Source organism: Notothenia rossii (assembly GCF_949606895.1).
Source record: "Notothenia rossii genome assembly, chromosome: 1".
Lineage (NCBI taxonomy): Eukaryota > Metazoa > Chordata > Actinopteri > Perciformes > Nototheniidae > Notothenia > Notothenia rossii.
In genome coordinates, this window is record NC_136912.1 from 30,616,866 (window position 1) to 30,631,933 (window position 15,068).

The 15,068-nt window shown below is 40.6% G+C and overlaps 1 protein-coding gene across 1 annotated transcript in view; it reads left to right on the plus strand.

Annotated features, from left to right (window-relative positions):
- cnnm2b (cyclin and CBS domain divalent metal cation transport mediator 2b) overlaps positions 1-15,068 on the plus strand; it is a 52,122-nt gene that overhangs the window by 26,818 nt on the left and 10,236 nt on the right. Inside the window, exons 2-6 of the mRNA XM_079667514.1 lie at positions 3,934-4,077; positions 5,655-5,792; positions 7,586-7,755; positions 9,234-9,327; positions 10,474-10,536. Coding sequence (XP_079523640.1) covers positions 3,934-4,077; positions 5,655-5,792; positions 7,586-7,755; positions 9,234-9,327; positions 10,474-10,536 — 609 coding nt within the window. The remainder of the gene's footprint in view (positions 1-3,933; positions 4,078-5,654; positions 5,793-7,585; positions 7,756-9,233; positions 9,328-10,473; positions 10,537-15,068) is intronic.

Sequence of the window (15,068 nt, forward strand, 5' to 3'; positions counted from 1 at the left end):
TAAGATTTATTTGGTCAACCTTAACTTTTGCTTACCACCACATCCCCTAGAAGAATAGTTTAACCATTTGGTAAAGTAAACTTTCTTGCTGAGAGTTAGATGAGAAAATAATTACCACTCATTGTCTGTTTTATACATTTGAAGCTGAAGCCAGCAGCTGGTTAGCTTAGCTTAGCATAAGTACAGAAAAGCAACAACAGCAATGTCCTATTCAAACCATGTTTCTTTTATGGAATAGCATGTAAGATATAAGTGAACTATTGCCTGGCTAGTCTGTAGATTTTTCAACCTTTGCACAGGCTAGCGGTATCCTTCTTTCTTTGATTCCTAATGCTAAGCTAACTGGCCGTTGACAGAAGCTTTATATTTATCATACAGACATGAGCGTGGTGAATGTTCATCTAAAGATAACGAGATTATTTCCAAAAATGTATTCCTTCAAATATTAAGAAATAAATAAAGACTCCAATGTTATACAGAAAAAAGTCTTGACAAGTGTATTTGTGCTACATTTTAAATGAGGTAATCTCACTTTCCCTGCTGGATTTTCAGGTTCTGTTCACTCTAACAGTATCACTATGTGACATTAAGTTCGACCACCACCTGCCATGAGTGGAGTGGATACCATTAAAGAGAAGGAAGTAGCATTGATCTGTTTCACTGTACTCTGCTTTGTAGAGTAAATTGCTTGCCCAAGGACTTCTGAGACTTGATTGCTTTAACCCACTGAGGCTCGATGTGTGTTTGTCCTAGTTAAACCCAACACTCAGTGACAAAGAGCACGCTCAAGATCTCATTGACATTTCACTAGAAATAGGACGCCTTTACCTTTTTCCTAGATTTCCTGCCATTTGAAAAACTATTTTTCATGTTGGATTTCTGGTGTTTACATTATTAATACCTTTCCCTGCCAGGCTATTAAGTGTAACCCGAGTACATGTTTTGAAAGCATCAGTTCTGCATCTAATGCTCACAACATTCTCACGTTGATACTCTCAGGCTCTGCAAATCAGTGTGGAAGCTGCAGTGCAATAAAACAATCAGTGCTGCTCAGCCCTCAGTCCTGCACCAAAGCAGCCAACATTAGCTGAAACAGCATGTGAGCACTGACTCAGTGATATACCTGTGTTCTCCACACACACACACACACACACACACACACACACACACACACACACACACACACACACACACACACACACACACACACACACACACACACACACACACACACACACACACACACACACACACACACACACACACACACACACACACACACACACACACACACACACACACACACACACACACTGGAGTATCTGCATGCAAACGGCCCATTCCGAGACAATCTGATCACACAGCGGAGACTTCGCCTGGTCTGTTCCTCCACTCGGTGAGAATATCGCCGGGGCGGAATGGAAACTTCATTTTGAACGGGCTAATATTAGCCTGGGCCTCTGGAAAATTCCTTTTAAATGATCACAAGCTGAGAAAAGGCAAAGAATTTGTTTAGCGTTTTGCTTGACAGTATTCTCTGCATACACGGCAGTTTGTTTCTTTTTTTCCCCCGGATGGTATGGCTCACAGGAGGTTCCTGGGAACACAGATGTGGAGGGAGGGAAGGCTAAGGGGAGCTATATGATGAAAATTCTGACTGTTTGACTGTCACTTTGAATGTCTCTATGGCTGTTCGAGCTGGAAGTGTAAACACTTGAACTACCATTGTCCTGCATCCCTGGTTATTTTAACTGATATAGAGAAAAGATTCCTCCTTCAGATCACTTTGTGTCACCTGCTGTATGACAAACTGCAGCATCAGTGTTCTGTGAGTCTGTAACGACGAGACGCCGTTACTGCTATTTATTAAATGGCATTAATTATATAAGCGTTCACCCCTCATCTTGTCTGTTGTCTCCGGTGGTCTCTGTGTTCCCTCCTGCTGATTATCCGATTTTGTTTACCTGGTGCCCTGTGTTTGCTCCTCCCCTCACCTGTGTCTCTAATTGCTCCCCCATCACCTGTGTCTTGTTAGTTTGTGTGTGTATTTAGGTGCTGTGTCTTGAGAGTGGTAGTGTGCGTGAGATCCTGGTGGCTGCAGGCTGGGCTCACGTGAAACAGCAGTAGCAGGATTGAGGCTGTGTGTAATGTTTTAATAAATGCCCACGTCGGGTTATATTTTTGGACGTTCTGCCTCTGCCTCCTTGCTTGGTCGGGCCGCTCAACGGTCAGTCTCACAATTGGTGTCAGAAGTGGGATTCGACCAAGTGAGGAGGTAAAATTGACGAGAGGAGGAGACGAGAGACAAGCAGCAGGAGACGAGAGACAAGCAGCAGGAGACGCGAGACAAGCAGGAGGAGACGAGAGACAAGCCGGAGGAACGTGCACCTCGAGTTTGGAGGGAGTGCAGGCCCGGGTGACAGAATTGAAGGAGGAGTCGGAGGACAGAGCTGGGTGCCGTCGCCGTGATCAGGGGAGGGATATATTGGGTCCATGGCCTCGGGGAGGGATATATTAGGTCCATAGCCTCAAGGGAGGAATCTAGTGTGTCCATAGCCTCAGGGGAGGTATCTATTATGTCCGTTCTAGAAACTCAAGGACTTGAAGAAAGCCAAGACTGTCTATCCCGGGTACTGTGCGCTTTAGGAGAAAAGGGGGGGAATGTAACGACGAGACGCCGTTACTGCTATTTATTAAATGACATTAATTATATAAGTGTTCACCCCTCATCTTGTCTGTTGTTTCCGGTCGTCTCTGTGTTCCCTCCTGCTGATTATCCGATTGTGTTCACCTGGTGCCCTGTGTTTGCTCCTCCCCTCACCTGTGTCTAATTGCTCCCCCATCACCTGTGTCTTGTTAGTCTGTGTGTGTATTTAGGTGCTGTGTCTTGAGAGTGGTAGTATGTGTGAGATCCTGGTGGCTGCAGGCTGGGCTCACGTGAAACAGCAGCAGCAGGATTGAGGCTGTGTGTAATGTTTTAATAAATGCCCACACCGGGCGATATTTTTGGACGTTCTGCCTCTGCCTCCTTGCTTGGTCGGGCCGCTCAATGGTCAGTCTCACAGAGTCTTAGCTGACATAAGTGATTTAAATTTTTTCTATTTCACAGTAGGGCTGCTCGATTATGGCAAAAATCATAATCTCGATTATTTGGGTCAATAATTGTAAATGCGATTATTCATTGACTCTGAAAACATCCATTTATTGTACTTTAAAACAAATACAAATAATAATTTGAACTTTTTAACTGTTGAATTATACGTTCAGGGTAATCAACTGAAAAAACAATATAAAATAAATTATACATTCATATCTACATTTAAATAAATAATATCAAAATAATAAATACCAATAAACAAGAAAAACAAACATGTTGCAGTGCACTGTCACAACCTGAAAACTCCTTAACATATAGCCATATAGATTATGACAAAAATCAGAATCTTGATTATTTGGGTCAATAATTGATATCACGATTATTAAAAACGATTATCCATTTACTTTGAAAACGTCAATTTATTGGAGAAAAAAAATGTGAACAGTATGTTTTTAACAGTTGATTACCCTGAACTTTAAGTATAACACAACTGAAATATTTTTTAATAATAATAAAAAACTAATCGTTATTTTGATTACGTTTTCGTAATCGTTGCAAGCCATAATCGTAATTGCGATTCAAATTAATTGAGCAACCCTATGTCACAGTATCATAGGTCAATAGTGGTATTTTATACCACTATTGACCTATGATACAAGGTGTTAAAAAGAGAAACTTTTCAAATCAAAGTGGATATAGCAATGTGTTTCCTTGCCTGTACCTATGTTCCCTTGTACCTCCATCATCACCTGACCTTTTTTACGATACTATATAACTCCCTTTATCAATGTATGACCCTGAATTGATATGCTGTGTGTATCTGTGTGTTTTGATAGGTAAATCCCACCTGGCCATAGTTCAGAGGGTGAACAACGAGGGTGAGGGAGACCCTTTCTACGAGGTTCTGGGTATTGTGACCCTGGAGGACGTTATTGAAGAAATCATCAAGTCGGAGATCCTGGACGAGACTGACCTGTACAGTAAGTTCCTCTCTCTCACGTACCCCCTTATACTGTTGGACCCCAACAGGTACTGTATATAGCCTGTTAAAGTATCAGGGCTCTATTTAACGGTTAGGATTAGGGTTAGATGGGGGCCATCTTAACCAAATTAATGTACGCTAACCCAGGCAGCAAATGTATTTAAATATTTCAAATAAACACTAATGCTGCTACACCTAAATGGCACATGGCACAATATATCATGATACAAACATGTGACAGAAAACAGGCCCCAAAATTAGCATCATAAATATATCTGATGTTAGAATTTGTAAGTGAGGGAAACATTTTTTTTTTCATGCGCCTAATACACATTTTAATGATCAATATTGTTATACTACCAATGGATCAAATGACATGTAATTGAAAAGGTATTGATGAACCCACAAATAATTATCATCTGGACTCTGCTCCGTCTACCATCTCATTTGAGAAATGGTTAGTTTCTTAAAAACGAATGTAGCTCTCTTCACGTAACAGACACAGGTCGGATCTTTGAAACAGGCGTTTATTCTTGGAGATAATCTTGTAGTCTCCCCTCTTCCGTTACGCAGTGAGAACTACACCAACAAACAACATAATGCATAGCCCAAAGACATTAGCATAGTGTGCTAGACATACAAATACATTAAAGAAAATAGGACATGGCGCCCACATGAAACAAATACCTTGTTTGTCGATTGTTGTGAAAGGAGATTATTTGAATCCTGAAAGTTCTTCTTCTGCTGATAGCTTAATGTCACGAGCTAGTACATGAACAAACATTAGTTCCGAGGCACCAAAAACAACAAAACAAAATCGGTGCAACATATAAAACTAAACTGTTTAACGACTTTAATATTACATTAAATAAAGTATTTATTTATTGCATTTAATTATGAAATGAATTAAGTTATTCTTCTTAAATAAGGCAACTTTGTTAGGTCATTTACAACTAATGTTCATAGCTAATTGCTAACGTCGCAGTTCGTAGCAGTAGTAGGTAGATACACTACTGTAGTTTTTGATAGATATGTCAATGCTGCCTCGGTGAGTGTAAACCGAAACATTGAAGTTCCAGCAGGAAAACCAAAGATGCTGAAAGATGCTGAAACGGGGAGGAATCGATAGGAATTGCTGGTTCATCAATACGAGAGATCCCTTTCATTACATGTGGATCATGGTTGTGTTGTACACCGAAAAGTTAAAAAGTAGTTTTTTAAAAACAAATATACAGAGGGAGAAATCAATAATGTTATTGTGTCACAATCTGTTTTATATTTTTCTTAACGTTTTAGTAGAGTGTATTTGACCAAACAATGAGCTGTCTACATGGCCTAATACATATGGCTTTAAGTAATGCTAAGAATGTGGTAAGCTAACAGTGTAGCCCCCTATAGCTCCCTTTTAGTTCTGAGAAGAACGCCACAGCTACATTTCAGGAAAAAGCAATAAGCTTTGGGTAACTCAAGTTTAGTCACCCTGTGACCTGGGGGACGAGCTCACAGTCTGTGGAGTGGCGTGGGTCCACTACAACTTTTTAGTTTGTGTCTTACTTTTTAATTTCCCCTCCTCAGCTGACAACAAGACGAAGAAGAAAATCACCCATCGGGAGAGGAAGCAGGATTTCTCAGCCTTCAAGCCTAACGACAATGAAATGAAGGTTAAAATATCACCTCAGCTTCTGCTGGCTACCCTGCGTTTCCTAGCAACAGGCAAGTGGGCTGCGTTGCTGCTTGACTTCCCCCAGTGTGCCCTCAGCCCCATCGCTGCGGGGTGTGTGTGTGTGTGTGTGTGTGTGTGTGTGTGTGTGTGTGTGTGTGTGTGTGTGTGTGTGTGTGTGTGTGTGTGTGTGTGTGTGTGTGTGTGTGTGTGTGTGTGTGTGTGTGTGTGTGTGTGTGTGTGTGTGTGTGTGTGTGTGTGTGTGTGTGTGTGTGTGTGTGTGTGTGTGTGTGAGCTGTTTGTGTGAGCATGTGCCAGTATGGGCTTTTAGTTTTGGGCAAGTGGGTGTAGGAAGAGTGAGTATGTGTGTGGAATGAGTATCTGTTGTTTGTTTGTGTGAGGGAATGAGTTGTGTGGGGACTCACAACAAGTGTGTTGGTTTGTGTGTAGAGGTGGTGAAGGCCTCTCGGCAGCGCGACACGGGATGTCTGTGCAGACTGCGCGCAGATCCCCCCCAAAAAATGCAGGCTTCTATTTGCTTGCGTGTCATGCTCTGGAGGTTACATGTTGAGATCTTAGCTCACAGCTTTAAAAACACCACCCTGTTTGCTTACACGCGTTCCTCAGTGACATCACATCCAGCATTTTTGGCCTATGATCGTGGTTCTCACACAAGTCGACATACTTAGTGTAAAATGTGAAATATTTCACCCGCGTTCCCTGGGGAAATGGATTTCTGTTCAGGTGGCAGAGTATCCGAGTACTACTACAGCAGCAGAGGTTCACGATGCCTCACTGCAGTTGGATTTGCTTCAGAACTTTGACCTAGCAGCTAAGCGATGATTAAGTTCCTCTAAAGGCTATTAGGGAGTTTAGTTGCTGGTGGTGGAGCCAGCTGACACATATCACCGCCGCTCAGCGGAACGAGCTGATTGGCCCATCAGCTGGTTGAAGCAGATCAGTCGCAGTATGGTTGTTTAAAAATAAAAAATAAAAATTGGGCAGGTTTGGATTTTAGTTCCCTTGGACAAATGTAGCATCATATGATAACAAATCACACCCTTAGAATTGGATAAATAAAAACTTTTAAAGGAACATTTCACCCCCAAAAGTGTGTCCATTTCTCAAGAGGGAGTTTTTTCTCCCACACATTACCTCCCTGCCTGAAACACCTCCATTGGACTCCTTGGTTTAGTTCTGGAACATAGTGACATCACTATGTAACACTCGTGCTCCTATAGGCTAGCGCTCCAACACATTCTACGTGATAAGGGTCTGGAAACCTCTAAGTGGTTTACCAATAACAACAGAGTCGGCCAGCTAACCAATCAGAGTAGACTGGGCTCTGGTTTCAGACAGAGGGTGAAAAGAGGGGCTGCAGCACAGGCAGTATGAGAAAAATATTTCAAAGTTTTGAACATTAAAGCATGGCGACATCTCACAGTAGAGGCACAAAATACAATAGGGTTAGGGTGAGATGAGTATTATATGCCCTCTTCAAGATTGAACATTTGTACAAGTCATCCCCGCTCGAGGCCCAGTCTGCCCATTTGATGTTTATTTATTGAAAAAAAGTCAGATTTCAGTATAAAGTGTCCACCACAATTATTCTGGAAGATGACGTGGTATAAATGTTTTGACTGTCCTTATAGCACTTAATAAAAAACATTGTTGTCCTGTATTTGTTGTGTAAATAAAATGCTGTGGGCCAATATATTACAATATTTATATATATCTTTTAACTAGTATATTAACATTGGTATAAGCCCCATATATATGTGTTGGATTTTAATTGATATCTCAAATTCCTTACAGTCTCCCTCTCTGTCTCTCCCCGGTTCTTCAGAGATCGAGCCTTTCACACCGATGCAAATGTCAGAAAAGATTCTGCTGCGCCTGCTGAAGCATCCCAACGTCATCCAGGAGTTAAAATACGATGAAAAGAACAAGCGGGCGGTGGAGCACTACCTCTTCCACAGGAACAAGCCCGTGGATTACTTCATCCTCCTATTGCAGGTGTGTGGAAACAACAAGATACAAAGTGAAGAAAAAAGGTCCAACATCAGACCCACTGCTCAAAAAGGAATTTGTGTAACAGGCTGAAGGACAATTTATCATTCAGTGATCACAGTAATTGATCAAACTACTTTTTACATGACATAGAATGTTAGTGCTACATGCTCTATTTCCCTTGTTCCCATAGTTTTGAACAGTAAACCCATCCTCCTAACAGAGCTGTACTGCAGGTTTGTTCCCACAGGGGCATCCTGAAGAGGTATGCATGGTATGACTGTACTGCAGGGCAGTTAGGATTAAAGCAAGAAACAGTACCCAAGATAAACAACTCATTAGCAAATACAAATGTTTGGCCGGAGATATGTCTGCCCACTGTCTTTTTTTCTACTAATTTCTTTCTTTCTTATCTTTGTGTGCAGCAGGGTTGAGCAAACTGTTTCTGTCCACAGTGAAAATGTTATTTATAGTTTGACATGGAATATTTTTCCGCAAGAAAAAGAAAAGAGAAATTATATTAGCTTTTTCCCAACCAAAACATATTAACTTTAAAACCCTCTGGAGTTATTAGAAATGTCATCCCTGCTGGAATATCATTTTACAAAAGCATCATAATAATAATAATGCCAAATGCAACTGTGGAAAATACTGAGGGAATACACATTTAAAAAAAATGCTGTGCAACATTCAGAAGTTAATTTGGAGTGCGACATTATATTAGCCTCATAATAAGAACATGAACAATATAAGAAGACGTGATGTATTCATTTTTGACGGTAGTGTAAATTCCAGAAAAAAACACCAATCAAAAGTTAAAATATATCTGTTTTCATATTCAAAATGTCATGCTACTGTCCTTACCAATCTCTCTTTGCAGGCAACTAAAATAAATCCCCCTATAGAGTTACACTTATTTATTGAAAAGCAGATCAAATCAAAAGATGCCGAGCTTCATGTAGCCAAACAGTTTGAAAACTGGTTTTAATTGTGCGCTCTGTCTCTGAATACAGATCAGAAGAAGACCTTAATCACTGGCACTAAATATGAGTTGAAAGTCATGTTTGAATCCATATAAAATCTAATATTTTGCCGACACTTCCCATATGCACCCACTTAGTTAATTAATATGTGTAATATCCCTGGATCAAATGAGCTCCATATTGAACAAGTGGGGTTCCGGGTCAATGACCTTCAGCCCAGGGTTTTGCAGCAGATCGGAAGCTATTAAACAAGAGTGCGGATTTACAAATAGTAAAAAGGAAGGGGGGATTAGTTCTTAACTCACGGCAGCATGAATACATATAGCAGGGAAAGTGGTTTAAAAAGAGGTGAAAGTGTGACTCCAAAGCTGTAGCGGACATCCACAACGAAGCACTATGGTTACAAACTGCAAATGTACAATGAATATGTTTTCTGTATGTGGACAAAGTAAATACCAGAGTAAAGAACATAGTTTGTGTGACACTATCTTTCTGTCACAGGGGAAAGTGGAGGTGGAGGCGGGAAAAGAGGGAATGAAGTTTGAAGCGGGACCGTTTTCCTTCTACGGGATGTTGGCTCTGACAGCCTCGCCAGGTAAGATCAAAACTAGTTTCAAAAAAGATTCTTGTCAGGTTAATTTAGTTGAATTTTCAATGCAGGTGTACTCTTACTCTTTATTATTTATTTATTTTTCATTCATAGTCTTACTTCTTATGTTATATAAATATTTGTTTTAGTATTTTATTTTTATTTTATTCTAAAATGGAGTAGCTTTCACAAAAGCAAAATTCCCAGGATAAATAGTACTCTGATTACTATATTTCTACTTAAAAACATATTAGGATAATATTTAGATAGCTATCTCTCGCTATATCTGACACATTTTTTCACAAATGTTCACATCCTTTCTGTCAAGTGAAAAAAATGTAAAAAGTGATATGGATCAAATTTGACTTGTCCAATTTCTGCCTTCACATTGCCTTCCATGTGTCACTGAAGTACATGTAAGTTAAGGACCTTCTGTGATTTTAGGCCTACATTTCCCTCTGATGAATGTTGACATACTATGATTGTAATACTGACTGCTGTCCTGCAGTGACATCATAACAAAGCCTAGTGATCCTCTCAGTCCATTCATAAACTACAGTCCTATTATTCTCAGCCCTTTTTCAGATTCACATCAGTGATGAGATCTGAGAGACACCTACTGGTGAAATAGGAGAATACATTTTCTTGTCAGGTGTGCAAGAACTCAAAGATCAAGAAAGACATCAAATGTATTACTATTATTACATTGCATTTAGCTGACGCTTTTATCCAAAGCGACTTACAATAAGTGCATTCGACCAGGAAGATACAACCTTTAAGAAAACAGAATCATATAAGTACATCAGGTTTCATAGAGCCAAACATTTCAAGTGCTACTCAACTGGCATTTAGAAAGCCAGCCCTTTATTAGTATATAAGTGCTTTGTTAGTAATTCTATCGCTCGAAGTGGAGTCTAAAGAGATGAGTTTTCAGTTTGCGTCGGAAGATGTGTAAGCTATCTGCTGTCCTGATTACAATGGGGAGCTCATTCCATTTATGATGAGACTTGACAACTTTGCTCCTGTTGTGCCTGCTGTTGATGAGGCTTCCCTACCTGATTGAATCCACATTTACCATGTGTGTATATGCATCGATTGTTTCTAAACTTGAACACATTCTTTTTTTTCTCCTTTTATATCCCCCCCCCTCAGTGCCTCTGTCCCTGTCTCGTACCTTTGTGGTCAGTAGGGCTGAATCATTAGCAGGATCTCCAGGTACAGTGGCCTTTTCTGTCTGCACATCCTCACATATAACAACATGCTGTGGTACTGTTTGTGCTGGAATACAACAATGTTCCACATGTAACCCTGCATGCTTTGCATAAACATTCACAGGGTTTTTAATCCTATTTTTTCCTATTTTTGAATATTATCTTTTCTGATTGTTTAGTGCCTCTTTGTAGTTGTTTTGTGTATTTGTGGTTGTTCCTTTTTTCTTTGTTGTCATGTCGCTTCTCTTTGTAGTTGTTTTGTATCACTTTGTTTCATTTTCTGTTACTTTGTAGTTGTTTTGCATCTCTTTGTTGTCATTTTGTGTCTCTTTGTAGTTGTTTGTGTCTTTGTGAATCTCTTTGTTGTCATGTTATGTCTCTTTAAAGTTATGTTGTGTCTTTGTGGTTGTTTATTTTTTCTTTGTTTTCATTTTCAGTTACTTTGTAGTTGTTTTGCATCTCTTTCTTTTCATTTTGTGTCTCTTTTTTAGTGGTTTTGTGTCACTTTGTATGTGTTTCATGTCCCTTTATGTTTTTTGAAGCATGCCTGAAAGTCTGTTTTCACCTGAATGCAACATGCACTGTATTTCCATGCGTACATAAGTGAAAGAGAAGGGGGGAGAGAGGGAAACCGATTCAGGTTGAAACTTAACACCCTCATCTCCTGAGCCATTAGTCAAGTGGCTGAATGGTGTTGGAGACTGGAGGCCCCCGAGCGGAACCAGGCTCCGCCCCGTTCGCCCCTAACCTTTAACCCTCCGCCTTACATAAACAAGACCTACAGCCCCCTGCCGGACACCGCTGAGCGCACATACAAAGACACATATGTTCACACGCTCATGCACATGTACACACACATAGCTACGGACATGCTGCCACAAACACAAACACACCCACATGAATCCGGAAATGCAGTTGAACAAATACACTCTCTTCCTCTCTGTAGCGGTGACCTACATATGCACCTCTAAACATGTTTTTTTTCACTCGAAAAGCACAATCGTTTGAGCGTGGCTGTATGTAAATGCATTATGTGTGTGTATCCATGACACACATCGTTGCATTTTTTTTATTGCGTATTGACCTGGCCCATAAGGCCCCTAGAAACTGGAGTACTAATCCGCAAGAGTTCACGTGCCAGGTCTTTGGCCCACTGCGCTCGGTCCACACACACACACACACACACACACACACACACACACACACACACACACACACACACACACACACACACACACATATTCTAACATGGGATTACATACATTCCAGTCAGTGTAGTAGCATTAGCGTTGGCCAAGACTTTTCCACTTTGTTGTGTGTGATTTTCACTAGGCTTCTTTAAGAAGTGGAAAACATAATCTCGCTTTAATTAAAAAATGTCTAACAAAAATATTAGAAAAAAGAAGTAGAAGTCTTCCATGTGGTAACCGTAGAAGGAAGCAGCATCACTGGAGACCACCGACTCAATACCTGCTGTATGAAACTCCCCCCCAGCACCTAAAGACTTACGTTAGAAATTAGATTTCCATACATCACAGCAAGCATCTTTACTGAGGTCTTAGAAGTTGACCTGGAAAAATGTCACCAATAACACAGGATTTTAAGTGCTGCTGAAGCTGTTGAGCAGCTAAGATTAGGCGCCTATCGCCACACCGCAGATCTGTCAGGCCATACTTAAAGAGCAACTTGCAGGGTTTTTTTTGGACTACATTTATGCTCAACCTTGCCTGAAAATTACAATTAAAAATGTTAATGCAGGATTTGATATGTTTTACAAGAGATAAGGGCAGGAATTCAGAGGAAAAGGAGCCGTTTGGAGCTCTGCTACTAAAAACTGCTTTTTTTTTTAACGCCATACGTCAAACGCGTCATATTACGTCACATGGGGGAGCAACTTTCTCGGACTCGTTCTCTGCCCAATCCACGGTAGTAGTTTGTAGTTGGTTCGAGCGGTTGTGATTTAGTGAGCTGGTATTTTTTTGGTAATTTTACATTGCATTTCACCATTTGTAATCATGGTGAGCTGGAGTTTGTGCAGGTGCAGGATGCACAAACTCCAGCCTGTCAGGACATCGAGTCCACAGTTTCCCTCACAGGAAAAGGACCGGAGCTAGCTTTCGTTCCTGGGTCCGTTGTGCATCCACCACCCTGCAGCACATACTCTCCACAGCTTTAGCAGGAAACCGTATTACATCTCTCTCCCCCCCTTCGCTGCTCTCTCTCTCTCTCCCCTCCGGTACACGGCACCGTAAGACGTAGTGTGGAGTTGTATTTGGTAACGCTGTGGTGGCTGTACTGCTCCAGCCGTCTACTTTGTGTTTGTTTCCCCCTGTCTGTGTTGTTTGTGTGGGCGTGGTGACTGTCACTCCTGGCTCCCGGCTCAACCTCCACTCACCTGCTGCAATCAGCTGTGCACCCTCCCCGACTACACACCTGCTTTCCATCAAGCCATTTACAAAGGCATATCAACGGAAGCTCCACAACCTTTCTCCGCCAGATCGTCAAGCATCAGCCGTATCTCGCCTCTCCCCTCTGGTACACAGCACCGTAGTGTGGAGTTGCATTAGGTAACGCGAGATACGGCTGATACTTGTGCATTAGTTTCTGTTATGGATCAGTATCAACAGTCCTGCCAGTAACGTTACTATATTATCAATACTACTTTAGTTATAGCCTGATATATGATTGCTAACTTTACAATGTTGTGATGTGACTGACGTTAGCTAAAATTAAATGTAGCTAACGCCGGTCACTCACCAAGACAGCTGCTCTGTTCTCCACTGGTTCTCCACACACCAAAGCTCAATTTTTCTCCGATTGCCGTTATTTTTTCTAATCCTTGGCTGCTCCTGGTCTCTTGGACGCATAGCAGGCTCATAATTATAATCATATGCAGTGGAATATATATTTTCAACCTCTTCTGTGTCAAAACTAGCATTGTGATCCATGTTTATTCATACGTTCGACCGGCCGCTCTCCCCCTTGTTTCCCACATGTTACGTCACACGCGGGAGGTCACGTGCCGAGGCTTTTTTATGCGGAAGTGAAAATGTCTTTCTAAAACGACGCCAGATGTCACTGTAGTGTGTATGTCTGTATATTTTTTTGAAAATCTAGTGTATTCATCATTTTCCTACACATTTATTCACTGGTGTCTCTAACCTGCAAGTTGCTCTTTAAAGGTATAGTTCAATTAATGTTTTTAAGTGGGGTTATACAGCATGAGGTACATATCCAGGATCAGTGTATTTCCTTCAGTAGATGCAGGTTGGCAAGTTTGGAGAAACAGACAGGTGTAACTGGACAGAAGCAAAGCCTGGACAAGTAAACTGTAGACAGCAGAAAAAACTGTTTTAGCATTCTAAAAAAGTAATAATATTTATTTATTAAATAGTGTAATCTCTATTTCGATTTTTTTCGATAACATGTATGTTTTTGTCAATCAAGTCTAGTCTGGTTTGCTTTGAAGAAAGCATAGATACTGGCTTCTGTTAAAAAAAAAATTCAAATATAGCATACACCTACCTACCAAATATAGCATACACCTACCTTTTCAAAAATCGGAATTATCCCTTTGAGTGCAGAGGTGCTTGGAGCTAAATGCTAACATCAGCATGCTAACATGCCCACTATGACATTGCTAACACGCTGATGCTAGAAGTTTTAGTGTTTGCCATGATCCCCATCTTAGTTTAGAATATTAGCAAGTTAGCATTAGCCTGTTACAACAATACAAAGTACATCTGTGATTGACAGGACTTTGATTAGTTTTGCAGATATTTTGCCATAAACCAAAGCCAATGTTGCTAATACGTCTAATTGTTATGAAGCAAGTTCATGTAAAGCCCGCATTTGAACCTCATTTTGTTGCTAGAGGGCAAGTGTAGGGATTACCAGAGTCATTAGGACTTATCGCCTTGGCACCACAGTTATCTATACTAAATGCCGTAGTAATTCATCTAATAGTTACTGAAATATGGACCACAGTTGAGGACTTGCTGACCGACTGACCAACATTGCCATCCAGAGCCAAGCTGCTGCAGGTGTGACTAAAAGCGCAGATCTGTATATTCAAGAAGTACAATTTGGCCCCGGGCCGTAGTTTGGACAACCCTGATGTAGTATGAGCATCATTGCACTTTTGATGTGTGAAAGGGGTTTGGTTGCACTACATTGTAAAATGTCAAAATAATTAAAAATAGTTTTAAATAAAAAAGCCTGAAAAATATTTAAAAGCATATTTATTTAAAATAAGTGTTATACTGTAACAACAACATAACCATTGATGTATTAAGAGATTTTGATAGCACTACATCTTTAAAAAAATGAAATTATTGAATTTTTCTGAGTATATATTTTTCGGGGTTGCAGTTTGTAGACTAAGCACTCCTTCCTCCTCCAGCTGCAGATTGTGACCAATTCTTGATGTTTAGCTCGGATGACGGCGCGCCTCTAACTGTTCTGATAAAAGACTGTAGATCGTTGTCTACCTTGTTATGATTGTAAAGTCATGTTGTTTGTAACTCAGCTCAGAGT